Source organism: Podarcis muralis, chromosome 3, assembly GCF_964188315.1.
Source record: "Podarcis muralis chromosome 3, rPodMur119.hap1.1, whole genome shotgun sequence".
NCBI lineage: Eukaryota > Metazoa > Chordata > Lepidosauria > Squamata > Lacertidae > Podarcis > Podarcis muralis.
The window spans coordinates 57,130,338-57,158,265 of record NC_135657.1 but is presented as its reverse complement, the minus strand read 5'-3'; the positions used below and the strand labels follow the sequence as shown (position 1 = coordinate 57,158,265).

Sequence of the window (27,928 nt, the reverse complement as noted above, 5' to 3'; positions counted from 1 at the left end):
AGTGACTTAGAAGAGCCCTATTGGATCAGACCAAAGATCTCTATTCTCACTGTGGCCAAGTAGATGCCTTTGGGAAGCCCCAGGATGTGAGTACAATAGCTCTGTCCTGTTTATGCTCCTCCAGCAACTGATATGCAGAGAGGTATACTTCCTCTGATACTGGACATAGTTCATAGCCCTCATGACTGGTAGTGATTTATAGCCTTATCCTCTGTGAATTTGAGTAATTTGGTAGTGCGACAGTAAATTCAGAGGTGCAGGCACTCTTCCTTCAATATCAGTCTTATAGCTGAGTGTTAACAGGATTCTAGCCAAAGCAGGACCGCTGAGAGATGAGGGAACACCCAGGGTTCCAGAAAAAAACCAAAACCTTTAGTGAGAAGAAACCTAAGGCAGCAAAATAAACAAAACTTTAACCCAAACAACCTAGTGAGAAATGACCTTGCTCAGTGGCCACAGAATGCTGAGTATCTGTTGGGACAGGAAAAATGGGAAGAGTGGAAATGAGTATCCTGGAGAAGGGAATAGCCTTGAACCCTGAACAGGAGCACATCTCAGTGCCATACTTATTAATCATCATTTACAGTCATACCTCGGGATAAATACACTTCAGGATAAGTATTTTTGGGTTGCGCTCCACGGCGACCTGGAAGTAACGGAGCACGTTACTTCCAGGTTTCGCTGCTTGCGCATGCGCAGATGGTCAAAATGACGTCACACGCATGCGCGGAAGCGGCGACACGCACAGACACGCTATCGTGTCTTACGTTCTGTTCAGGATGCGAATGGGGCTCCGGAACGGATCCCGTTCGCATCCCGAGGTACCATTGTATTAAATTTAAATCATGATCTGCCTCCCAAATGAAACCAGGGCAGCATTTTGTTGCAGATTCCACTTGAAATAGATATGCATAAGATATTAAGAACAATGTGTATCATAAAATTATTCCAGATTTTCTTATGTAAATGTTGCCTCTTTTCAATCAGCTTTGTGAGCTTTCCTGAGGGTCACACAGATTTGTGTACATCATGCATACAGATTTTTATCATCAGTTGGAGCTGCAGCAATAAAAAAAATCAGACCTTTTGATTCATTAATGTGGCAGTCAGTTCTAAATGAGAGCAAATGAAATGACTGCATATTCTCCACATTGCCTGTGTTCTAAAAATATCAAATATTTACACACTATTTTGGGAACTGGTATATTTCAGATGCAAGCAATTCTCCTACATTGGTTAGGAAGCCTCTCAAACAGGAAAAGCCAATTCCAGGAAAAACACCCACCTTGTAAACAGAAGTTTCTAGTTTTAAAAATATAGTTGCTATCCCCATTTTTGTCCTCATTTTTCACTGCACAGCACTGAGATACTGTAGCCCAGGGGTTTTCAACCTTTTGGGGTCCACGGCTCCCTTGACCAACTACATTCTTTCTGTGGCATCCCTGTGGGGCTCAGGAACCCAGTTATGTCACCCCTTGCCTGCAGAGATGGCAGCCTCTCACGCTTTTTCAAACACCCTCCCTTGTGGAGTGTTCCTGTAGCTTCCTCTCCCCTCTCCTTGGGAATCCTCCAGGCAGCCGCTGCTGCCGCCCTTGGTCTCTGAGCTGCACACCCCACCCCAAAGAGAAGTATCTCTTCACACTGCCCCACAGGGGCCTGGGACTTGACTGTCCATTCCCAACAGCAAGGGCTGGCAGACTGGCTGCCTGGACTCCCTCGCCTGCTTGCTTGCTTGCTTGCTTGCTTGCTTGCTTGCTCTGAGGCTGCCTTAGATCCTGGTAACCAGCACCCTCTGAGCAGTCCCAGAGGCACCATTCGCTTGGGGAGCTTGTAGCCAGGGCTGCTGCAACGAACAGCTGTGCAAGCCTTTGGGAGGCAGAGATGTAAGAGGGCATCAGAGGAGGGAGGGAGAGAAGGAAAGAGTGACAGAGGCCAGTGTTGCCTGCAGTACCCCTGACCATCATTCAAGGCTGAAAGCCACTGCTGTAGCCTAATTCAGCTAACATGTCTACTCAAAAGTAAGCGTTATTGAAATCAGCGGGGTTTAGTCTTAGAGGCAATCTTAACCCTACTTACCTAAGTGCCATGACTTTTCCTGGGGCTAAGCCATTGAAAGGGCAAGTCAGTTGGCAGTCTAATCCTATGCATGTTTGCTGGGAAATGAATCCTGCTGAGTTTAATGAGACTTGCTTCCTATTCCCTAGTACTGTACGTAAGTGTAATGGTTTATTGTTTTCAGTTTCCAAGGTATACTTGGGATCCAATCCAAAACACTTGCTAAGATGTTATTCTTATTAAGTAGAAGAGAACTTACTTCTGAGAAGACTTCAATAGGACTGAACTGTTAATTCCTTTCTGATATATTTTGGACTGGGGTTTTGAGGGGAGAAATTTTAATAGTTTTAGTTTTCTGTATTATTCATGCAAAGAATAGCATAATATAAGCACAGTATAAGAAGTAAATAGCCTCAGTTGTTGTTGCTGCTGCTGTTGTGTGTGTGTGTGTGTGTTTGTGTTTTTACAAGAAACATGGCTAATTTCACTACAATGTGGGTGAAGGTGCCAATCTGACTGTACATTTGAATGCTATTAAGTATAGACAGGCAACATTAGCATTTGAATGTCCGTCATATTTGCAACCACACAATGTAATAAGGTGGTAAGACACAAAGGTTGGGTGATCTGGGCTACATTGATTAATTTAACAACAGATCTGCCATAGGAAATCATGGGGTTGTGTTTTCCGTACCACTTTTCTTGAGCCTAAGGATGGTCACCAAAACCTTAACTACCGAATGACTTTCCCTCACCTACATTCGAATATGTCAATTTAATCGATTTAATGGCTTCAATCTGTTAAGTACATCCACCACCCAATGAGTAGATAGTAGGGAGCGGGGGAGGCACCAAGGCCAGTCAGCTGATGGGGGGGGAAAATGCCTACTCATTCCCAGACAGTGACCAGAAAATGCCTATATTGAATAAAGCAGGGGTTGGCAGGCTACCTTGCCTGGGCTGGTTCACTGCCACAGAGCCCCCTCCATGGGCCAGATCGCGTGAGCGCCCCCGCCTGCGATTTCCAGCGTCTGCGCAGACGCCATTTCCTGTGCCGTGAAAGTGGGTCCCCGCACTGTGCTGCGCCGGTTTAGTGCAGCGCGTGGGGACTTGAAGAGTGGGCAGCTCGGTTCGGGGGTGGATCGTGGGCCGGTAAAACAACCCCTGTGGGCCGCTTGTGGCCCATGGGCCTTAGGTTGCCGACCCCTGGAATAAAGGGTGGGGGAGTGCGTACAGATAAGCCAAAGACACTGAATGAGAGATGGAGTGGGCTTAATTAACCCAAAGTCTAACCCCACCACCCAGGCATCTGTGCAAGTATATAGGCACACTTGAAGCTGAATTTGTGGCCTTTCTCACCTAAGCATCCAAAATGGAGCCTGCCACTGCAGCTGGTTTGGGGGCAGTGGGATGCCAGCCACAGTTCCTGATCCAGCAAATGATATGCATGTGGAAGCTTAACTGGATGTAAGGATTGACTGTACGTCATATAAAGCTTATATATCCAATTATATAAAAATTGGTGTGTGACTAAATGCTGAAAGAATATGCCTATAACCTTTGAACAGCAACACATCAAATTAGTTTCCACCAAGCATATCATTACAAAAAGAAAGTTCCCTAAATTAGGTAAAAACTGCCTTCTTTAATTAAATGTGATTATTGAGCCAGTCCTTGCAACAGATGCAAAGTTTTGTACCTTTTGGGGGATGGGAGTGCTTTAAAAAAAGACAGCAACAGTCTACTCTTGAAGGTCAAACTTTTTCTTTTTTTAAAAACTTCTCTAGAAATGCATCTTAACAGAACTTGAAAAGCTTTTGTATTATCACTGATGCGTTTGACTGATCGTGGAGAGAAAAATTCCTCCCGCTCATCCTTCCCCCATAATAATAATCCTTCTCTTCAGTAACTCCTCAAAATATTAATTGAGAGAATAGCTTGAAGATACGTTCTGAGGAGTGCTTAAGCCTGTATTCACTTGCCTTTCTGTCTCTTTTTTAAAAAATCGAGAAAATCCACAGTTAGTGATATAAGGCCTCTTCTCACTTTAATTACTGTTTGACAGGCACATTTACTTTCCAGCTGAGCTGTCCTAAATGGAAGCAGCTGCTTTTTAAAACTATACCCCATTCCAAATCCCTACCTTCAGTATTTTAGGACATGAGACCTGCAATTCTTCTTTGATTTATGAAAGGGGAAAATCTCTCTTTTGGTGTCATGATATTGGTCTGCACACAAGGAAAGAAGTCTCCTTCTATTTCCTAAAGTTTGAAGGACTTAGACTGTCTGTTCATGTGGGTTATAATACAATATCACAAACTTTCCGTGTTGCCATACAAAGGTGGACAGACAGATACACTCTATGGATTGTTCTTGATTTTTCATTGTTGGATAGAGCGATCACTGTTGCTAGGAGCAGCAGAGCAGCGGAGCAGCTGCCAGATCCAAAGCTCTATGAGTGGTGGGTATCAAATTTGTTGCAGCAGTTCCAGGCTCATACAGCTGAGGGGCCCACATTATGGGATCTAGCAGAATCACAGCCCTGTAAAACATTATTTCAGGACCTTCTGCTGGCTACAGTTGGTGGTAACATCACTGGTTTTAACATCAATCTACAGTGCTTTCCATCGCCACAGAGAAGACTTCTTCACCGGTGGAGGCCAGTGGACAAGAACACCCTACTATAGCCTAACCCTCTCCAGCAGCAAAAATAGGGGGTTAGGATTGCTGCCTTATGCACTTGATTGTGAACAATAGATGAAGACCTAGAAATTATTAAAGTCACTAGAAGAAGCTTGGATTAAACCAGTTTCAGGTACAATACATGTATCAAGAAACTGATAGTTTTCAAGTGTATTCTATTCACTGTACAATCAGTTGAAAAAGTTGCTCTTGGAAAGAATATGGAGGTAAAAACCTCAAATAGTTCCTGCTGTTTTTTTCATAAAAAAACCCCCAGGGCATTTATTTTCTTAACAATTTTTTGCAACAGGAAAATACTAGTTTCCGTTTGGAATTTCTATACCAAGTTACTGTATTTTGTTATTGGCAAACAGTCCACATTTGTCCTCGGGAAGACGGTCATTTATTTCTTCTTCACATTAAACAAGGCAAGAAGGGAAACATAGGCCCAGATGATTAATCCTAATCCAGAAACAGATGTAACTGGCAGACAATTAGATTAGAAATATTGAACTACTGTCTAGTGCTGCATGTTGTGTTATTAATATGTTAAATGTGTTGGCAGTAACCAGTAAATCTTTGTGGCTTGGTGAAGTGGAATTTAAGACAAATAGATAAATTGAAGCAGAACAATAATTATAAATAATTTGTTTTGATTTTTTTCTTGTTCAGGCTGGTGCAGTTTCCTCTGTTTAGTCTGGCATATGTAGGCTGCAATTCTATGCACGTCAATATGGGAATTTAACTGAGTCAACATGCATAGGATTGCACTATTAGATTAGTACATGAAGATTGTGACACTTTGAAGTTAACCTTGTCCTTGTTTTGTAGATCTTTACTATCTCCCCAGGAAAATGTACCCACTTGAGTGAAAGGGGGCACAGAAAATGGGAATTGAATTTTATCAACTATTGCATTTATTTCCTGATATGTCCTTGCTGCCATTTCTCCTCCCATCTGTCTCTGGCTTTTTTCATTCTTTATTATTTAATTTGTATTTTGTCCACCACCACTTTTCTGCAAACGAGAAGCCTTCCATATTCATTTTGTGCTGTTAGGAGTTAGCTACTCATTTGTCATCAATGTGGTTACTCTTGAATATGCCATATGGTCTTCAGAAGTGTGTTTTTAAAATTATTCTTTTATTGCAAGCAGTACTTGTTGGGAACCTGTCATGAAGACTCAATGCAAGATACATGGGAGAGAGGTAGAAAATACAGCTTTATACTTAATAAATTATGAAATAGTCTTCAGTGTTGGTTTTTTTAATGAAATAACAAGGCTTGGAGGGTTATAAAAACCAGCTATAAAGAGGAAGGTGGTGGGGCTTGTAGCCCACCAAGACTTGGGGAAACAGAACTAGAGAAAACAGAAACTATGTTTATGACATTGGGATTAAAACTGAGGTTTGATTTTTGCTTAGAAAGCTGTTGTGTAGTAATGGGAGTGGCTTTTAAGTGCTCTTACTGCATAAGTCATGTATTATCAGAGGTCCACAGGACATGAAGCTATTGTTGTGAACATGTGTGCAGGACAAAAGGATATGATCCTTTCCTTTTTCCTTCTGACTCAGAAAGATTGATACAGTCCTAGGGGTCTATGTTTAGAGTTGGCTAAATATTGTGAGATGACGGCATTTTGTCTCTGGCACACCTTCTCTTTCTGATCTGTAGATTTAAAGTGAGCATAGGTTTGCAGTGCACTTTTGGTTAGCAGTTGACTTTTGTTGTTTGTGAAATAGAATGGTTTAAAATATGTATATGTATGCACACACAAAAAGTTCTTCTTGGGTAACTGGTTTCCACAGATGGAATACATGCTGCTCATTTTTGTGTTTGAGCTGAAGGCTTCTTAGCTCAGCCTCTGATATGTGTTACATGGTATAATATGGCATGTAGTATGTTTCTAAGTACTGTAATTCCAGCATCTCTAATAGAACTGATAAGTAATTTCTCTTCATTATACTATCTTTGTTTAATGCTATTTTTTCATTGGCAACTTGTGCATTGCATTCATGGTTTTGTTTGTCATTATGGTTTGTATTTTTGTGTTTTTATATTCCAAACCGCCCTGTGCTCCTCAGATGAAAAGGTATAGAAATTTAATAAACCACCACCATGCAAATCCTATAATAAATGCAAATACCAATGAGTATTCATGTAATCCATAGAATAGACTGTTGGACTACTTCCTGGTAGATCTAGTTTCAGTTCCTTCTTCTGCAGTAATTTTACTGCTTAGCTTGAACAAGTCACTTTCAGTGTGTGAAAGAAGAGTGATAGTACCAAGCCTCCTCTGCAGAAATGAGCTTTGAATTCAATGAGTCTTGTGAATTAGGATTTTTAGTGCTGGCAATAGTACTTTTTGGCAGACGTATTCAGTAACTTAATACACAGGTATTAAAAACTGAGTGTCACCCGCCCCAGAGAATCAAGCTATACACGTTTAACACTTCAATGGAGAATAGCTGGGCAGCAATTAATATCCACAAGGGTAGCTCGGTAACCATATGCATTTATTTGGTGTGAAGGAATTAGTTTGTAGTTCGGGTTATTTAGCTAACGTGCACACCATACACACAAGAAAGAGCTAGGCATAGGAGGAAATTAGGAGGGGGAGGTCGAGTTCAGCACAACTCTGGGAGGCAAACTAGCCTTCTCTTTCTCTGGGCTCACTTTGCAGAGTAGGTTTCAGACAAGCAAAGCTGGGCAGGGAGTACCAGAGGCGGGTTTCAAAAACAGACGGATACAGGAAACAACAAGCAAATCTCAAAGCACAGCCTCACTTAAAGGTAGCAGATGTGGAGGCTGCCATGTGTAGGGAAAGTACCTCTGGAAGACAGGACAGGAACAAGATATACCTTTCCTGGACCTGTTAGCCAATCCTGAAGAATTGGAACTGGGGCATGTTGAAACTGGGTCAGGAAGGGAAAATAGAAATTCAGCAGGCAAGAGGAGGCCCAGAAATGTTTATTATTATTATTAATTATTTATTTATTTCACAACATTTATACTCTACTTGAGATTGTATGTTAAAAATAACCAAAGGGGTTTACAAAAAGATAAAACAATAAATAGCTGTATAGATTGATACGATATATATTTGATTTTTAGTGCCACACATATAATACTAAAATATTCAGTTATATCAGTTGAAAATCCTATGGAATAAATGAATAAGTGTGTCCCTCATAGATATTACACTTCTTGAGTTCCAAAGAAACCCAAACATAATTCAGGAATGCCACATTGACCATATTTACAAACAGAAATATCTGGATTTTCTGCTTGATGAACTGCTCCTTACAGTAAAACTTTTGTGAACTGTAAGCCTTTCTGGCTTGCAGAAATCAGCATTGTGTGTACATAGCATACTGTATATGCCTAAGTGGAAGGAGTTTAATGCAGATTCTTTGGACAGGTATAGGCAAACTCAGCCCTCCAGAGGTTTGGGGACTACAACTTCCATCATCCCTAGCTACCAGGGCCAGTGGTTAGGAATGATGGGAGTTGTAGTCTCAAAAAACATTTGGAGGGCCGAGTTTGCCTATGCCTGCTTTGGACTAATGCTTTACTTTGGTCTATTCTTTAAGGTAAACTCCATAAAGTGCCCAGCTCCAGTTAAGAGTGCATATCAATGACATCAAAACAACAATCACCACAGGAATACAAGATTCTTCTCTTCTCTTTTTGTTTTTAAGTGTAGTTCTCTTTTTGTTTTTAGTGTAGCTCTCTTTTGCCCATAATAGCTATATACTCCTGTGTATAGCAGAACACTCCTGATATAAGTGTTCAGCTTTCTTTCTGATTGTCCTGTGTTTTGGCAAGTACACTACAACCAGCCTGAAAGTTGCCAGAAGCAGAAAGGTTTTCCATGCTCAGCATGCTTCAGCAAGTCTGGGCTAGATACTGTCTGGCAAAGATGCTTGTATTATGATGACCCCCTTCCTGTTATTTGGGATCCAGCCTGTTTACCTGACTCATCTGCAGGGTGGAGTGGCCGCGTGCTGTCTCAAGGGGCTTCTAAGCACTCAGTGTAGTGTGTATGCTGATAGAGATTCTCTGGTGCTTGTCATGTAGTAAATTACTGAGTTTTGAATTACAGTCATGTTTTCTAGGTGCAGTGTTGGAACTACAGTGGTACGTCGGGTTAAGTACTTAATTCGTTCCGGAGGTCCGTTCTTAACCTGAAACCGTTCTTAACCTGAAGCACCACTTTAGCTAATGGGGCCTCCTGCTGCTGCCGCACCGCCGGAGCCCGATTTCTGTTCTTATCCTGAAGCAAAGTTCTTAACCTGAAGCACTATTTCTGGGTTAGTGGAGTGTGTAACCTGAACCTGAAGCGTATGTAACCCGAGGTACCACTGTACCACAAAGAGGGGCCTTAGGCTTGGTAATATTGATAGAATGGTGACTAATATGTTTCTCCCACAGTACATGCTTCTAACCACTTCTTAGTCATGCAAAGCTTTGTGCTATACATTTGCACAGTGGCAGTTTTGCTGCCTCAGTCTTGTGCACAGCTACGTAGCCACACCATTACAGGATGATGGCTAATAGGATGAGGATGGTGCTGATGCAAGGTCACATAGATGCTCGCCATACGTATATCCCCCAAAGAAGCATAGGACCACATTTTAAATGTCAGAAGGAAGAAATGCTTAAGTGGCGGGAAACAATAAATGGACAGGGTTGGAGAAATTGTGTTCTGTTTGGTACTGAATTAGAGAACAACACATGTCACTCCACACCATGCACTTGCTTCCTCACTTGTGCATAGTATCATTTGTGAATGGCATGTCCATGTACAATTTTTGGCTTTTGTCTGCATTATACATGTGAGTGGCTGCTTTTAAAAGACTGCCCAGAGTATAAAACAGTTAAGAGTGTTAGCAGCAATGGAAGGACCAGATCAGCAAGGAAAGAACAGTGGGTATATTTTGCTCATGTAAAAGAACTCACAGTGCTATTCCTTGTAATTCTGTGAAGTTCACTGTATATCTGAAACATCAGCTTTAGAAAGTGCAAACTTCCTGATTAGATTAAGTGTTTGTTTAGTGTCAACGCCTACTGATGACCATTTAATTGAAATGCAAATGGTAGAACTATGTGTAAACATCCAGATATTTTGAGTCTCGGGTGGGAGTTGAGACAGGAAGTAGAGACTGACCATACCACAGTAGTTTAGCATAATGTGTCTGAATTTTGTCTAATTTCAAACTATAACCTAAAAAATCCCTCTCCCATGTAGCCTGGGAGATATTTTATTTATAAAGAACTGTTTGCTTCCATAAACAACTGTTTTTAAAAATTGCATAATAGATCATCACACTCCCCCTTCCTAAGGCATTTGTGTGGCTATAATTCACCAGAAAGGGATTTCAGTTTATGCATCTGACAGAGTGGGTGTGAATCCATGAACGTTTATGCCATGATAATGTTGTTAGTCTTAAAAGTGCCACAGGACTGTTGTTTTTTTCCATGTAAGAGACTGACATGGCTGCCCCTCCAGAAAAAGGGAGAGAGAAAGAAGTGAATAAAATGTTGCTATCATTAGGCTGCTATCCTAAGCATAATTGCTTGGAAGCCAAATAAACATGGTTAGGAATTGGGGTGTTTGGCTTGTTTGCTTCACTTGTGTAATTTCTGAAGCCCTCTGTATTATAAAGTAGCTGTGTTTAACAATAGTTTCTTTTCTTCCTCCCTCTGAACGTTGTCATTGGGGCTTTGTTTGCCACCCTGGTCTGCACAAACAAGTAATTGTGGGGTTCTTCAACCACCACCACCTTTGTTGGTTCTGTTGGCTCATTCACAAAATCCACTATGAGTTTTCTTGAACATGTTATTGTTGTTGGCATTTATCTGTCTTGGGAGACAAAGGAAGAGTTCACCTTCAGGGGTAAAGTCAAACTGTTGGACAGTTACAACGCCTGCTGTGGCTGTAAGGACCGAAGCTACAGTGGTACCTCGGGTTACAAATGCTTTGGGTTACAAACACTTCAGGTTACAGACTCCTCTAACCCGGAAGTAGTACCTCGGGTTTAGAGCTTTACTTCAGGATAAGAACAGAAATCGTGCGGAAGCAGCAGGAGGTCCCATTAGCTAAAGGGGTACCTCAGGTTAAGAACAGTTTCAGGTTGAGAACGGACCTCTGGAACGAATTAAGTTCTTAACCAGAGGTCCCACTGTATTCATAGAATCACGGAGTTGGAAGTAATCACAAGGGTCATCTAGTCCAACCCCCTGCCATGCAGGAATGTTTTGCCCAACTTGGGGCTTGAACCCACAACCTTGAGATTAAGAGTCTCATGCACTATTGACTGAGCTGTATTCAGTCTATATTGTCCCAGGGTAAATGCTTAAGGAAATGTACATTAAGAGGAAAATTAATTAATGATGGGAGAGAAGACACATTCTTTGATGTAGTTGGGCCCCAGAAATATTTGTCTTTCAAATAGCTTCTGTGAACAGTCATGTTCATGAGTATAGCGTTTTGCTTGTGGCAAATGAGTACTGAGGGTTTTTTATATTTATTTATTACATTTATATACCACCTTTTCCTCAACGGAGCTCAAGGTGGTGTATATGGTTTTCTGTTCCTCATATCCTCACAACAACCCTGTGTTACTTGACTTCAGAACACAAGAACTGAAGCTGGGTGGACAATACCTTCCCAGTTGTTAACACTGGATCATGGTAATGTGGTGACTTTTCTGTTAGCGACATATACTGTCAATTCATATACTGTATGTACCTAAAACCTTATAGTTTGAGTCCTGGTTGAACAATTCAAGCTGGAAAAGTCACCTTCCCAAGGAATGAATAAAACTTCTGAAAGTATATGAACAGTAATTACTGACTTGGACATATTATCTATATACAGATCTGTGTCATCATGTTGAGAGACCCCTATCCAGGCCACCATTCTGCATTCTCAGCTCCCGTAGGAGAAACCGTATTAACGCATATGATGGGGGTGCTAGTCCATTATAGTGAGTAGTAGAAGCAGATGTCACAAATGAGATGGGGGATGACTTAGTCTTAACATAAAACATCTGTGTGCGTGCTCTATCTTGCGCCACTTCTCAGGCCTTATGCAGACATTCCTACATTAGGGGAATGTGCATATCATTATAATGTTGGCTGATTCTCTCCCCTCCCCCCCCCCCGCTTACATGTGCATGGCACATGTGCATAGTGATCCCCCCACACACAGCATGTTTAGGCTTCACTTATATGTGATTAGAGCTCACGTGCATTGGCATCTACATACAAATACGTGCATTGGCATCTACATACAAATGTAAATATACACACATGCTTTCCAGTCCACAGAAGTCAGGTGTGCTGGTGGAGGCAGAGCCAGCTGGTATGAGCTTGATAAGCCCTACTATCAAAAACATATGCATAAGCTACTCATTGCATTTAGGCACACACCTAAAATGTTTCAAGTATAACTTTAGTGTGCATACAAGTGACACATGTTCACATGTATCACACATATGATGATGATGATGATACAGCCACAAACATCAGAAAGTTGTGATTCGCAGTACAGCTTTGCCTCTGATCAAAGTATAAAATTACCTTTATTGTGCAGCAGTAAAAAAAAGTGCTCCAAAACCACACCCTGTTATTTCTCAAGGAGACTTGCTAGCTTGTTGGGATGCTGAAACGTGAGAGACCCTGCTACAAAATGTGCCTGTGTAAAGAAACCGAGCCAACATCATGGTGGGCACACAGAAAACAAGTGCAAGGCTTTCAGCCTAAGTTTCAAGAGCTTGTTTTTCTGACAGAGGTGGGTGGAAATTTAGGCTGCCAGACTCAAGTAGAATGGTTCCTAAAAGGAGGAGGAAAGGGAACCTTAAAGAGGGCATTCCTGAAATCCTTGCGGGAAGCTGGGTTGGCTTAAACATTAACCCTGTTGAGTGGCGAGTGTGTTAAGTGCGTGTCTGCGTGGTGCGACTGGAGAACTTGGGCCAGTCGGCCAGAACCTTCAGCGAGGCTGCTCTTTCAACAGGCGATTTGTTCGCCTGTCTGGGGCTCATTGCCATGCGAAGGGGCTGACATCAGAGCACCTTTTGTTGCTAAAAGCTCTTTTCTCTGGAGAGAGACAGAGAGAGCAGTCATGTGGAGATGGGAGAGCCCATGTAGAGGGAAAGGGGGGGAGGCAGAGAATTAGAGTTACCTACGAGCTGAAAACTCAGCGCGGGCTCCTGATTTGAGGAGGGGGAACCTTACCGAAAGACTTCCTTTGGTGCCAAATGTATTTTGTGCCTGTGGGAAGCGATTCCCTCTCCCCAAAGAGGCGACCGCGACTCTCTGGAGCACCCCTGCGCGAGGGAAAGGTGGTCACGGCCAGCTTTGCTTTGCCACCCTGTTGCTCACCGCTCCAAGCAGGCAAAGTTTGTGCGGGGCATGGCAGTTTCTAGACGTGCCAAGAGTTGAGCCCGGGAAGGAGCTGCAGGAGGGAAGCGTCGGTCGCCTCCTCTGCTCTCTTCTGGGGCTGGAGCCTGGCGGGAAGGCGAAGGCAGAGGCGGCATAATGGAGTAGCCGGGCGGCGGCGGCGGGTCTGGCTTGAGCGCAGGGCTTGAGCCGGCGGCGGGGCGTGAGGCGGGCAGCGTCGCCTCGGCTAGAGTCTCGGTCCGGTGGGGAGCGCGCGCCTTGAGCTTTGCTTTCCGAGGAGGCGACTATGGAGGAGGAACAAGCCGCCGGCGCCGAACCCCAGGAGGACAGCAGCATGCCCGAGAGTTTCTCCAGACTCTGGACGGATGTCATGGGGATACTGGTGAGTGACTGGTTTGGGTGGATTGGGAGAAGTGGAGAGGGGGCGCGAAAGCTACCCAGCCTTGGCTGTAAGACTGGTGGCTTTGACATCTCCTGAAAGTTATTCTTGGGCCGACTCAGTGCAAAAGTTCCTCTTTGGCGGAGCAAAACTTAAGAATAAAGGAATCCACGGGTTGCTTACGGAGAAGGATCCAATGGGGTTTCTTGAGCCTGTGCTAAGTCGTGAGCCCTTTACGACCCAAATTGCTTCTCCCCCCCCCCCCCTTGAATAGCACCTGTTGTAAAAAGTTAGTCAGATGAAATCAACATTACATTACAAGCACCTGCTTTGCTATTCTACTCCCCTTTGGCTTGCTTGTCCCGGCTATTCTTTAGGCTTAGGTCTCCATTTGTTGGAAGAATTGAATGTTGAGGTGGTGCTGTTTTTGGCTTTTTGGACGATCACTTTCGTCTCAGCCTAATCACGGTTTCTGAATATGATTATGAGCAATGTGCCTGCTTATAATCAGTCAAGTATCCTTGGGGATTAAATTTCAGTTGTAAAAGTGTAATTTCCACCAGTGAATTTTGCATACCTATCAATCAGACACTGTATTGCATGAATCAACCTCCTTTTCCAAGCTGATGTGTAAATTCTGCTACTTTTTTCTCTGCCTCTTAATGTATGATGTATTGAGGAGAGCCTGTGGTTTGTTAAACTTGTGCAGTTTCAACTTTGCCTGAACCAATTTTTTTAACTCTGACTTTGGATTTCACACACTTTTTTTAAGAGAGAGAACTGTAGAGTGATTTGCCAGGTCTTCTATGGAGTATGCATGCAGAGAATTAAATATTTCTAATACTCCTTTCATGTTGCTGATTCTCTTCCTCCCTCCCCTGAGGTTCAATAATTCAATAGCTACGGAGGATCAAAAATGTTCAGCTACACCATACATGCCCTGAATTTAATTAGTTCAACCACTGTAACCACACCAGTTGCGGAATGGGGATAGATCTGACTAATGGAAAACTTAACTCTTTCGGTATTTTTAAAGTGTTTATTGGCAGACAAGCAAAAGGAGAGTAGAACTTCTGTGATCGAAACTGTTTACTGACAGTTAACTGTAAGAAAAATAAGAAGAAAAAGAACAATAATTGGATCCCCCCCTCGCGTTTCAAACTGTTAGAGTAGTATTTAACCTTGTGACCTCAGGCTAATTTAATTATATGCATTCCTAAGAATTGTTATTATTTATTGCTTATAACCCCCTCGTCCTCAAAAGGAAGAGTGGTTAACAATAGACATAAAATAAAACAATAAAAATAGTGTAAACAACACATTAAAAATGAATTAAGCAGTATGAGATACAATTATCACAATCCAAAGCAGTCAACAGCACAATAAAATATATCAACAGAACCACCCTTCTCAAGCTCCGAAGGCTAATAAAAATAAGTTGATGCTCAAATGGGTATAGCAATCTGAATATGCACTAGAAGAGAGTTCCACAAGTGAGTTGCTGCTGCTGAGGGCTTACTGAACGAAGGCATTACTAGCGGAGCCTCTCCAGCGCATCTTAAAAGCCCATCTTGAGTGGTACTGAGTGAGACAATTCCTCAAGATTGGAGGCCCTGAATCATTTAGATTTATATCTAAGTACTGTACCAATACCTGGAATTGTGCCCAATAGCTTACAGAACAGCCAGGGCAGAGCAGTGCAGTGCAGTGCAGTGCAGCACCTGCAAAATTGGTGTTAGGGAATTCCACTTTGCTGCCTCAGATAGGAAATGGGCAGCAATATTCTGTGCCAGCCACATCTTCAGTACTATCTTCAAGGACAGCCCCGCTTACAGCAGAATACAGGAATCCAATTTGGAGGTTATCAGAGCATGGACCAGTTACCACTGGTCCACTGGCTTTGGGTTCTCATATTTCAGTGGTGCGCTGTGCAACACTAAAATTCAGTGGTTCCCCCTCCTGCCTGCTCAGTTCTAGAGCATTGTTTTGGCGCCCCCCTGCAGGGTGGCGCACAGTGCGACCACATTGGACGCGCTACCTTAAAACCGCCTCTGCCTAGACCTCTGTAACCAAGTTATCTAACAGTGTATCTTAGGCATCAGTTGAAGCTAGGTGTTAGTTAGCACTACTTGCCACTGTGGCCACCTGAGCATCCAGTGTTGTATCCAGGAGAACTCCCAAACTATCTCCACATAATTGTCTGAAGATTTGGGAAGAATGAATCTGTTCTGCTGAAAAGTTTCAGGTAGAATAAATAGCTCCAGAAAATGTCACAGGTTTTACAGAAGTGAGCGTTTCTGTTCTATGTATCTGAACTTGATTTGCCTTTATTTCAATTTACAGTTAACATAGATCGTTATTAGTACTGTAGTTTTTGTAAAACAGTGTATGCTACATACAGTAATCTCAACAAGCAAGTAACTCAGAATTATCTCTTTTATGCTCAGTATCAACCTTTGTTACAAAGTTCATACCCACAATAGGCCTCCATTTCCATCTCTCTCCCCCACAAATGTATTAATATTACGTATTTATTATATTTATACCCCACCTTTCTTCATCAGTGGAACTGAAAGTGGTGTACATGGGATTCTCAGGTGATCTCCCATCCAGGTACTGATCAGAGTTGCTTAGTTTCAGTGAGGTGTTGGCCTCCATGTTTCTTCAGATCATGGTCTAGCACTCAAAAAAGGAGACCCAGATAATAGGGGAAAGGAGAGGGGGAGGAAGGAAAGAAGGTAAAAAAACAACAACAACTAAAAAAATAAAGGCAAGCCAGGGATAAGGAGAGAGGCAAGGGACACTGATACCAGGCACTGTTGCTTGAGGCAGGTGGGGACAAGCAGCAATCAATGCATTTTTTAATTCCTTACATTCCACATTATTAATACATGTATTCATTCATATCTTGAACTACGACAACAGGAATGGGATTTATTTCCTCTGCTTTTTATTGTTTTTTTTTTAAAAATGAAAATAGTTGACTATGGATGAGGTTACACGGAGTGCATTTTCTGGCAAATTTTGGTACTGTGGGAGATGTACAAGGTGAGACAAACAGAGTTAAACTGGGTGTCTGGAGAAAGTTAATGTAGCAGAGAAACCACCAACCTTCGTTTTGCCAGTTTCATAGTGCAGTTGCTGGGGCAAAATGAGTCATTATAGCTGGTAATTCAGTGTGAACATTCAGTGATGTAGAGTGTTTCAGCATTACAATGATGGAATAGCTAAACATCTCCTTTGCCTGCACTTTTTATCACTTTAGAAACAAATAAAGAGAGAAGTCTTTATGCTCATGTCTGTGGGAGCATCTGTAGGGGCATAAGGAGTGGTGGGAAACTGCTCTTCTTATTCAGCAGGTATTATGGGTTAGGGGAGCTTTGACTTTGACAGACATTTACTATGAGAGGGTCAGCAGTAAAAGAGAACTTTGCAAAGATCTCATTTGGAAACCTACATTTTTTTCAGAAAATTGTTGTGGATCAAATCTTCCCTTGGTTTTGGTCTGTGCAAAAACTTTTACCAGGCATATTTTGAATATTACATTTTTAAAAAATCCTAGGATACAATAGGAGATGCTGATTATGGTATTATGTTAAATTGCAGTTATGAAAGCTGGCAGTGGAAATAGAGCCAATACAGTTCTTCACTGATTTCAGTCAGATTCCTCCCCCCCCCCGTAGTAATAATAATGGGAATAATAATGAGATAATTTTTTTGCTCTGGGTGTCATGAAGGTTGTGCATTTATGACAGTTTAAAAACATTTGCTTACTACAGATGAAATATATGCAGGAATGAGAGTCAGCATTTGGATTCGCTGAACTGGAAATGACTGTCCTGTTGCTTGTCCTAGCTAATTAACCTCATGAAATATTTCAGTACTAGTCATTGCATTAGAATGTAAGCATGTAAGAGTAGTTTTCCTGGTTATTAATTGGGTCGATAGAGAATTAATTGTTTTTTTAAAAAACCATCCTGCTGTAGTCTTCTACTAATCTTCCATACATGCGTACTCTGTGTGTGTAGACTTTATAGCAGAGCTTTCCAAACTTTTCATGTTGGTGGCACACTTTTTAGACATGCATGATTTCGCGGCACAGTCAGTTTTGCATCATTTCGCGGCTCAGTAATTCAGTTTTACTAGCAAACCAGAGGCTAAACTAACCCCTTTCCAGCTCCGGGAGCAATGTGGGGAGCGTTCGCGCGACACACCTACACACTGCAGCTGACACACGAACGTGTTGCGACACACAGTTTTGAAAGCTTTGCTTTATAGTATACGCTTATGCATTTTTTGCTCTCAGTGTTGTAACTCGTTTAGTGCAAGTTGTAGTTATGAAGTTTAATCTTTGTAGGGAATCTGAAATGTATCCTACTTTGCATTCTTGATCTTTTGATCAGAATAAATTATATATGTTCAAAGAAGCCAGTGGGGTTTCTGTTTCATAACAAAACTAAAATTAGAATTACATTTCTCTGGTGCAACTGTAATTTTACGAATTCCTATTACAGCAATAGGAATAACCCAGCTAACATTCTTTTCAGTGTGATATGTGCAGCAGAACTTTCTAGATGATTATTCCTGTTTTTTATAAGAAATACTGAAAAGTGTTGGACAAGAAATTCTGCTTATGATATAAAATGCTTTAGAAAAAAATTCTGTAAGAATTTCTTTCTGATGGTAGATATTTTTATTTGGATGGATTTGTGAATAATATACTGTTTAAGTTATGTATATATAATATTTATGAGCCTTAATTGGTAAATACAATTTTATTTTATTTCTTAAGAAGAACGTTTTGGGATAGTCTGCTTTAGGCTTGCAAAACTATGCTAAGTGAATAAAAAGCATATATTTATTATGGTTTAGTTGGCTATTGTTAGCAGTGTGTAAACAGAACAGTTTCTCTGTATTGAGGTGAATAATGCCAGCTTACATCTGCATCAGGAATATTAACTATTGGCACACATAACTTTGTCATATGTTGTAGCATTCCTACCCACATTTTTTTTAACAGTCAGCAGTGTTAGAAACTAGGATAGGAGCCATGTGGCTTCCAGGACCTAGGTTGTGGGCACCAAAACAAAATGTCTAGGCACCATTTTTTTTGCAGCCCTGCAGGGGGAAAGAAAGCTGCCAGGCAAATCGGGGGTCTACAGGGTAGCATGGCAGCAAAGAGGTGTATTTTGCTACCACCCTACCCCGTCAAACACATTCACCCAGCAGCAAAAAAAAATAAATACACATCTTTTGCTCCTTTGCTGCTGGGCAAATCAGGTGTTTGGCGGGGTTAGCATGGCAGCAAATGATGCATGTCTTTTGCTGCCTCTGTGCCCAGCAGACCAGCTGACTGTAGCCAAGCAGGTGGAAATACTAGGCGCCAAGGGTGGTACCTGGACATCTCCAGGCAAAATGCGACTGGCGCCCAGCTAATTTCGAACGCTGGCAGTTAGATTGAGGTTTTGTCCCACATCACCCCAAAAGTTAGCTTTTTTAAAGCTGGATGATTGCTGGAACACACCCTTGTATAGATCCTGGGAGATGAGTGTTGGTTTTTTCTTAAAGGAAATCCACAGCAAAGCAAAATCCTCAATAGAATTCACATTAGCTACACCCAAACCAAAATTAATTCAATCTTGATCCTGCTGCAGAACCCTTTCCTCACTGTCTTTAGTTTGGAGAAGCATTAAGCTCTCAGTCTACAGTCCACAGGTTATGGTTATAGAGGTGCTGGTAATTCTCCAGTAGTTTGACCTTACCTCCAAAGGTGTACTGTCCCATTGTCTCCTAAGACAGTTCAAACATATGGATTTTAAACAATTGATTAACGCCCAGAGAGCTGTATGTGGCATTTGTATTCCACTGTTCTTGACAGACTTCCTTGTGTTTCCCAAAAGGCCAGTCATGAGGTTTAAGAGACCTCCAGAACTGCATGTGATGTGGGGAGGTGTACAGCTGAGGGCTGTGTGGAAATGAGCCTCTGTCAAAGTGCATTCCACACATGCACACGAGTCTTCAGATCACTACTGTTTACTATACATAATTCCCAGCTTAATGCAGTTTATTCAAGTAAAGTACATAGAAAAACAATTGGGACTTTGGGAATTCTAAATTTAAAACAAGAATGTAAGCGAATTAAAAACTTATGTGCAGGCTAGATATTTATGGTTGGGGTTCAAGTTGTGCAGGTATGAATTTTTCCTTCCGTTGTTAAGCTACTACATTTTCCCTTGTTTTCTTAAATGTTGAATTCACTCACACTAACCTAGCTGTACAGTTAAGCATCTCATTCAACTGTGGAGAATAAAATAAACATTGCAGCTGAAACCGTCCCCCGCCCCTGCCCCGGTCCTGTGTGAGCACTTCCTCTCTTTTGCCTTTTGTAGGAACATATGAATAACCTTGTTGGATCAAACCAAACACACATGGTTGTGCTCTCCAGTAACTGGTAAGAGACACTTTCTCTAATTGGAAGAAGCTGAAGGAGAAAGAGTATGCAGGAGACAGTGTGAGCACCTCTTAACACTTATTTCCAAGACTGTCTTAATCTCTTTCTAGGGCCCAACAGCTGAATGAGATAACATTTGATATAAGCCTTTTCCTTCCATAATGCAAATGTTTCAACCAAACATCTTTCTTTCAACAGAGCTCCATCATTTAATATAAAAGTCTGATTTGCTTTTTGTGATGCCCCTTTTGAATGGCTGTGCATCAGAGAGCCAGGTATGTTCTGCTTTAAAAAACAAACAAACCAATCTCGTGAGTGCAGGCGTTTTTGTAGAGTCTTACTTGGCTGTAAAACAATCCGGCTGTTAAGAATGTATTAGTATCTATGGTTTAAATTGTTGTTTGTCATGTCAAAGAAAAGTAAATGACGTTTTTTGAATTATACAAAGCGAATTAGAAAAACAAAGATGTTACATTCCAGCAACTCATCAGATTTTGCTGTCACACAGTTGAAATTAAACAGATACCCAGTGGCAGTTAGTGCTCCAGAAAGTGGAAGCCCACCGAGTCCATCCTCGTCCAGCCGTTCCCTTACAGCCAACAAAACTCCACCTACCTGACCCTTCCATTTCCATCCATGGTAACTAAATTGAACCTCCATGTTCAGAGTTCTATACCTTTCACTACTTTATCATGGGATGAATAGGATGATGTCTTTATGCCATTTGTAAGCTTTCTGTGGGACGTGGGTGGCACTGTGGGTTAAACCACAGAGCCTAGGACTTGCCGATCAGAAGGTCGGCGGTTCGAATCCCCGCGATGGGGTGAGCTCCCGTTGCTCGGTCCCTGCTCCTGCCAACCTAGCAGCTCGAAAGCATGTCAAAGTGCAAGTAGATAAGTAGGTACCGCTCTGGTGGGAAGGTAAACGGCATTTCCGTGCACTGCTCTGGTTCGCCAGAAGCAGCTTAGTCATGCTGGCCACATGACCCGGAAGCTGTACGCCGGCTCCTTCGGCCAATATAGCGAGATGAGCGCCGCAACCCTAGAGTCGGTCATGACTGGACCTAATGGTCAGGGGTCCCTTTACCTTTACCTAAACTTTCTGCAGATGATGATGTTGAAAACTGAGTAATGCAGTAGAAGGCAACAAGTTGTCTTACTTAAGACCAAGAAAACGAGTCGATGGCAGAGGTAGGATTTCAGCCCTAAAATGAAACACCCAAAATAAATAATTTGTTTCAAATGCTTTCAGGGTGCACTGGAAATCAAACCATGGTGTGCACACTGGTGCCCTTGGGTTGAATCATTCAAAACTGTAGGGTGGGGGAAGAGGAGGGGCAGCATTGTTCTCCTAACCTACAACATTGCTTCCCCCATCTCTCCTCTTTCTAGCAGCTGATTTATTCTCTCTGACTTGGCCTGACTGTAAATGTTTCTAGGTAAAATATGGGTATATGCCTGGGAAACTACTGGATTCTGACTTTGAATGGCTCCAACTATCTTGGTTTGTCAACCTGTTTAGAGGTGTAAAATGCATGGAAACCTGAAAGCCATAGGGTAAAAATTTTACATTTCTCCACAGAAAAAAAATACCCCCAGAAAGATTGGAATATAAGCCATATATGCAATACTCATCGCACACTTAGATATGCTTACTCAGAAGTAAGGTCCACAGTGTTCACTAGTAAGTGTGCTTAGGATTGTATGCTTATTTACAAACCCAAACTTACTACAACAAGTACATGAAATGTTTCATAGTATTGTACTGTTAGGTATTTCATGAAATATAAAAGTATAAATGCTATAGTTTTATTCAAACAATGATAAAATATGCCTAGCATTAGTGATAGACTACAAGCTTCTGTGCCCTATGGTCCCCAATTAGTTTTTGTCAATTGGTACAGCTGGGAAAAAGAAAGAAAGCTGACTATCAAAATAAACATACTAGTAAACAAAGGCAGGTTTTAGTATCTAGACTTAAAAACAATAGATAATTATCACTATCATATAAAAACAGAAGAAACTTGGGGTGGTTAAAAGTGAATAGATTTATGAAAGCAACATTCATTGTAATAAAATTACAATAAATTCTGCAATAAAATAATGGTAATAAATTTAAATATTTATTAAATTTTAATTACTCCTTTCAGTTACGATCTCATCTGGTGAGTGCTGACTGGACTATAGCTAAAGTTGTCCAATGTTTCTGATTATTTTTTTCATGCCCCCTCCCTAAACTTTCACACTTGCTAGTTTCCCTGCTTGCTTGGTTCTTTGCTTGCATTTTTTTAAAAAAAATCTTTTCATAAAGTTGGAGGCTGTCACAGAAAAGGCCTTGAGAGCCAGTGTGGTGTAGTGGTTAAGAGCGGTAGACTCGTAATCTGGGGAACCAGGTTCGCGTCTCCGCTCCTCCACATGCAGCTGCTGGGTGACCTTGGGCTAGTCACACTTCTCTGAAGTCTCTCAGCCTCACTCACCTGACAGAGTGTTTCTTGTGGGGGAGGAAGGGAAAGGAGAAAGTATAACAAGGTGGGAGTGGGGTAAATTGGATTTAAAGTATATCATCCTTAAGCAAAATACCATTCACTATTTGTAAGGAGTAGGATGGCTAATGCACATGTAGGTGTTTCCTGATATAAGTACATCTCCCATTTAATGTCAGAGGAGCCAAAAATTGTTTCCATGCCTTAGAAGCAGCTGGGCCTTATGAAGATTTTAACACACCACCATGACAAAAGTGCCTTTGTTCATAGGGAAAGAACATATGTTTTTTTAAAAAATAGTCTTTGAGGCCTTACCAGTAATGGAATAATTTTTAAAATGGTAGAAATGGAATGAAGCACATTTCATTTTAAATAAAGTATATTTAAATTGTTTTTCTTTAATGTTAAATACCTCTACTAAAATCAAAAGCACAAGTTGTGCTTCCAGAATATTTGATGCTTAGTCCAAATGTGTGTATGTGTCTTAATTTTCTTGGAGCAAGAGAAGCATTTTTCTTTTGCCCTGTTTAGAATTATTGATTCAACAACTCAAGGAGAGGTTCAAAATGTGATCTTATTTTCAGTCTTATTGGAAACTGATACTTTATTTAAGAAAGTATTTCTTGTAATTGTATTATTGTTGGATAAATTAATAGAAATCATGACAGACTTTATAGTACTATTTCACAGAGGAAACACCATAAATACATAAAAAATATTTTTTTCCAAGTTGGGTGTGACAGGAAAATAGGATCCTTGTTTGATGTTCTGGGTGCCAAGTTAAAAACTTAAGATGTAGTAAAATTCTAAAAAATCTTATTTATAAGAGTTTGTTTGAAATGCAGTTCAAATACTGGTCCTGAATGTTCTTGATAGCCTGTATTGGCTACTGACAATTTCACTTGGTTCACTTTTATTTCATGTCTGATTACCACAAAATGTACCTGTATTTGAGATCGTTACACTTATGATAATTTATGATAATATCGCATATAAAACAGGTAACAGAAGCATAGTGTCCAGAACAAGGAAAACAATTGTTCTGCTCTATTCTGTGTTATCCAGGCCACAACTGGAATGCTAGTGTCTAGTGCTGGACTTTTAAAGACCAATAGTGTTAAACTGAAACATGTCCTGAGGAATATGATCAAAATGGTGAGGGGGTATGTATGGAAACCAAGGCCTTTCCTATGAGGAGCTATTGAAAGAGTTGGTTTTACTGAGCCTTTATAAAAGAAGAGTAAGGGCTGTCACATAGAAGATAGACCAGATTTATTTTCTGTTGCTCTGGAAAAACAGTGGGTGGAAATGGCAGGGAAGCAGGCTTCATGTAAGTGTTTGGAGAAACTTGGGCAGGGGGCAGATTGCTTCAGTAGGTAGTGGGCACTCCTTTGCTGGATGTATTTAAGTGGAAGCTAGATAACTATCTGTCAAGGCTGCTGTTGTTGCTTCCTGCACTGTAGATCTTGCACAACAGGAGATTGGACTAGATAGTTTCCAGTCTCTTTTTAAACTTTGATTTTGTGGTTAATTCATTATACAAAGGGCTAATGTTTAAAACACTAAAGGATAAAAATTGACGTAGTCATAATTCTAAAAATAAAAAACTCCACAGCAGATCCCTCAGCTGTGGTGTAAGTCTGCTTTCTTCCTGGCTTTGCAGTTTGGCAAATGTACATGCATGCAGCACTGCTTCAGCTGTTACCCTTTTTTCTTCACCAATGCTTAAGGCAGGTTGCCTGTCCTTCACTAAACATTTGTAAAGTGTCACGTAAAATGCTTATACATATTTACATTCATTTCTTAGCTTGGAAATAAAAAGAAGCTTTTTAAATTATGCAGTACTTCTCTGGAAATTGAGTGGTGAAGGCTTCTTGGTGACCTGTTGGATGCCATCAATCAGTGCTTTCCATGACCAGCTTCTGCTGCAAACTTGCAGAATTTATTACTATTTTTTAAAACTTCCGGGAAGAGGAAGGGTAGTTTGCTTTGAATGCAGTAAAAATGCTTGCAGGTCAGTCCCAGTATGCTAATTGCATTTATTTATGTAAATTCCATACCGCCCTTTGATGTCAGTTTTCAAGGCAGTTTACAGATAAAAATGTGAATGCAAAAAATAAATTAAAACATCAAAAACAGCAGTTAAAATTAGGAATAAGTACTTCGAAAAGCCTTTTTTTAAAGCATAGGAAGGGGGGAAATGACATGTAGGAGAACCCTGTTGCAGCTTATCACTGTTAACAGCACTGCCCCTCCTGGAACTAGAGCAGCACAGGTGTGGAAAGCAGCGACAGCTCCTCCCAAGTGGCGTAGGTCATCTTCTATACATTTTTGCATAATGGAAATGAGCCAAGTTATGAAGGCAGTGTGAAAAGGTGCCATTACAGTAGTATAAATGTGTGCGCACATGTGCACACACAGTCAGAAATGTTCAAGTGACATAGTAAGCTTCTCAAATGATCAAGATTTAAAGATTTTCACTAATCTCGACTCACAACAGAGAAATCTATGGTTCAGTGCACATCTGTGACTATGAGTAGCTTAAGAGATATCAGGACTGAGATTCAAATATGTGTGCTTTCCAAAACATCTGCTGTCATGATGTGGATTAACGCATACTTTAAATGCTTATGTATGTGCTTGGTGAGTAGCCTCTATTCGGCCCTGTTTTTGTATTGACCCAGGATGCCTGCTCAGCCTTTGCTTATTCTCTTACCCAAACCGCTGTAGGCGTGTCATGTTTTTGCACTTTCATAACTCAATCCATGGGAAAGTATCTACAATACATTTCCCCTTTGAAGCCTAATATTAGTCAGGACCTGGTAGTGCTACATGATATGGATGAAAGGTTGTGTTAAGAAAGATTGCAGTACAAGGCAGAGCAATCGAGGGAGGCGCTGTGGTCCATCACCCTAGTACCCAGTGTTATATTGATCTCATGGCCTATCTAGTTCTTGACTGCTGCTATAGATTTAAAGCCTCAGGCAAACCAGGGCCATGTGCAATGCTGTGCTGATTACTTTTTTATATTTTTTTAAAAGTGCAGCATGTTTTTCTGCTGGGTAGAGTGAGATATTAAATTCTGTTTACTTGAAAAAAAAGCCGGCTGTTTAGCCTCATCAACAGGCACTTTGGCCATGATGAAGCAATATGGGCATATAAGATCATAAAGGAATAAAAATTCCAGATCCAAGAGTGGAAAGGCTTATAAACTGGCAAGACATAAAGCTTTTATTAGCCCGCTGATATCCCTAATTGATATAAACATGAAACTCAGCACAGGCCCCAGTACTTAGAAGATATGCATCTAAATAATATTTAAATGGATACTCACAGTTTAAAGCCCACAGGAGGGTGATTGTACTTGTTTTAATTAAATGAGCTGAACCCCCCTGGATAACGGTGCATTATTCCTCCCAAATAGAATAGTATTTGTGCATAAGATTTTTTCTGCTTGGCTGGGACAGTAAAAAGCCAAATGCTAGTACTGTACTGAGATCCGTGAGATTTGACCTTGTATCACTGGTATTTTTGTATATTGTTATCTCTGCTTATGTGACCTTTTGGCAGCTGATGCAAGGAGCAGACAGCTTACCCACTTGGTGTGCAATTTTTGTTGGGGAAGTGCAGTGCTGCTGTCTGCTCAGCTGCAAGCCCAAACTATTGCAAGCCCAGGCTGTTGATTGATCTGCAACCAGGTGGGAAACGAACAGTGTTATGGTCACCACACTGTCGCTGAGAGGGAGGCTGCTGCTACCAGGAAAGTGTATCTTCATGACAGACTGGTTTCATTGAAACCACAGCTGTCTGAGAAAGGGAAATAAAGAGCTTCACGGGCAGGAAGTACTTACAGGACATGGAAGTCCAGAGGAAGATGGACCGGTGAAAACTGGACAACTTTAATCTGGTCCCTGGTAAGACCCTGGAAGGCTAGTAAGTGATACTGGAGTAATTTTACAGAGAAGGTGTGAGGTTTCAGAAAGCCTCCCCCTGGGAGAGCAATAAGGGCAAGAGGTGTATGAGAGAGAATGGAGGGTAGAGTCAATAGGGAGTAGAGAAATGTGAGGTCAAGAGGAGAAGAGACCGAGAGACAAAGGCTATCCCATGGGTGTTCTACCCCATACTTGCTGACTTGGGGCAGGCCGAGGACACCAGCAGCCTAATTATTATTTATATCCCATTTTTTCTGCTGAATTCGGTCTAGACAGAAACGACATCTGGGTGGATAATCAGAGAAGCCTGTGAAGCTAGGATTGGAGACAGCTGTCATCACTGAGTACAAATTCAATACCCCCCACCTATCAGAAAGCAGGTTGAGCTTCTGCCTGTCCTAGAGCCAGAGAACCCACTTATCTGGGATCCTGAAGTTCCTCTACAACTCTCCCTTCCCTGAGAGTAATGCTGCTAATATGATAACTTACCAGATTCTGAAACCAGTGCTGGAACTTGAGGAGGAAACAAACAAACAAACAAACAAACAAACAAACAAACAACAAACACACAGAGTAAAGCAGTGGTGCTGTGAATTCCTGCCCCCAGACCCTTTCACATATATTGTTTATTGGTTGGTTGACTATAATAAACACTTGATTGGTAAAGTGATTGAACAAGACTATTGTGTGATGTAATGAGGCCTAGTTGCTATTGGGGCATAAACCTCAATATATCTGCCTTCCTACCTCCTAAGGCACTCAGAGAACAACAGAAAAAAATTGATTTACCAGTCATAGTTATACTTTTGTGAATTATTCTAACAACTCCTTATACGTTATTAAAATGCAGCCTTTTTGTCTCTGTACTTCCAGAATTGTATAGCCCCTTTGACTTTGTAAGCCGAAAACCTAAACAGAATGTCATTGTTTATATCCTTTAGGCAGTAACACCCAATTTTGTAGCAGTTAAGGATTTCCACAGGAACTCTTTCTGGAAGTGGGTGGATTGCAGCTAGCAGAGCTGTAATGCACAATTCTTGTTTGTGTACCCTTTCTGTTCTGCTAATAAGAAATTTTATGTGATTTGGATAATAGGCGTTTTCGGAAGCTGCATTTCATGACGTTGGTAGTTAAGGGAACATATTTCTGCCATAATCAGTTTGACTGACTTTGGGCCAGAGCCTTACCTACAACATTGTTGTTAGATTGAAAAGAGTGGGATAAAAATATGATAAATTTGTTTTCTGATTTAAAAAATGACTGTAAAAACCAGTCCATGTTTACTTCGCATGTATTTCTTACTGGAACCTGAGGTCTTTGAGGCTGGGTAGCAAGTAATCTTGCACCCTGCGTTGTAAATAGCTGGCTTCATCTGCAAAGTCCATAACACCAGTGGACACAAACTACTGTAGCCTTAAAGCCAGTTAGGAGTGTACAGTACAGTTTGAGGGAATTATTTACATATGTCTGTTTTCTGTAGTTGCACACTAATCATAATACTTCCCAGTACATACAGTACACATTTTTTTGAAGTGGCACAAT

At 41.2% G+C, this 27,928-nt stretch overlaps 1 protein-coding gene across 8 annotated transcripts in view; it reads left to right on the top strand.

Moving 5' to 3' along the window:
• The window catches only part of SASH1 (SAM and SH3 domain containing 1), a 548,281-nt gene that overhangs the window by 401,783 nt on the left and 118,570 nt on the right, over window positions 1-27,928 (top strand). The window contains exon 1 of one of the 8 annotated variants that reach the window (XM_028723625.2): window positions 12,743-13,524. The exons of 5 other annotated variants lie outside the window; for them this stretch is intronic. In XM_028723625.2, coding sequence (XP_028579458.2) covers window positions 13,429-13,524 — 96 coding nt within the window. In that variant the 5' untranslated portion in view covers window positions 12,743-13,428. Of the gene's footprint in view, window positions 1-12,742; window positions 13,525-20,170; window positions 20,248-27,928 lie in introns of those variants that run through there. 2 more of the 8 variants (XM_028723630.2, XM_028723627.2) reach the window with 2 other exon arrangements.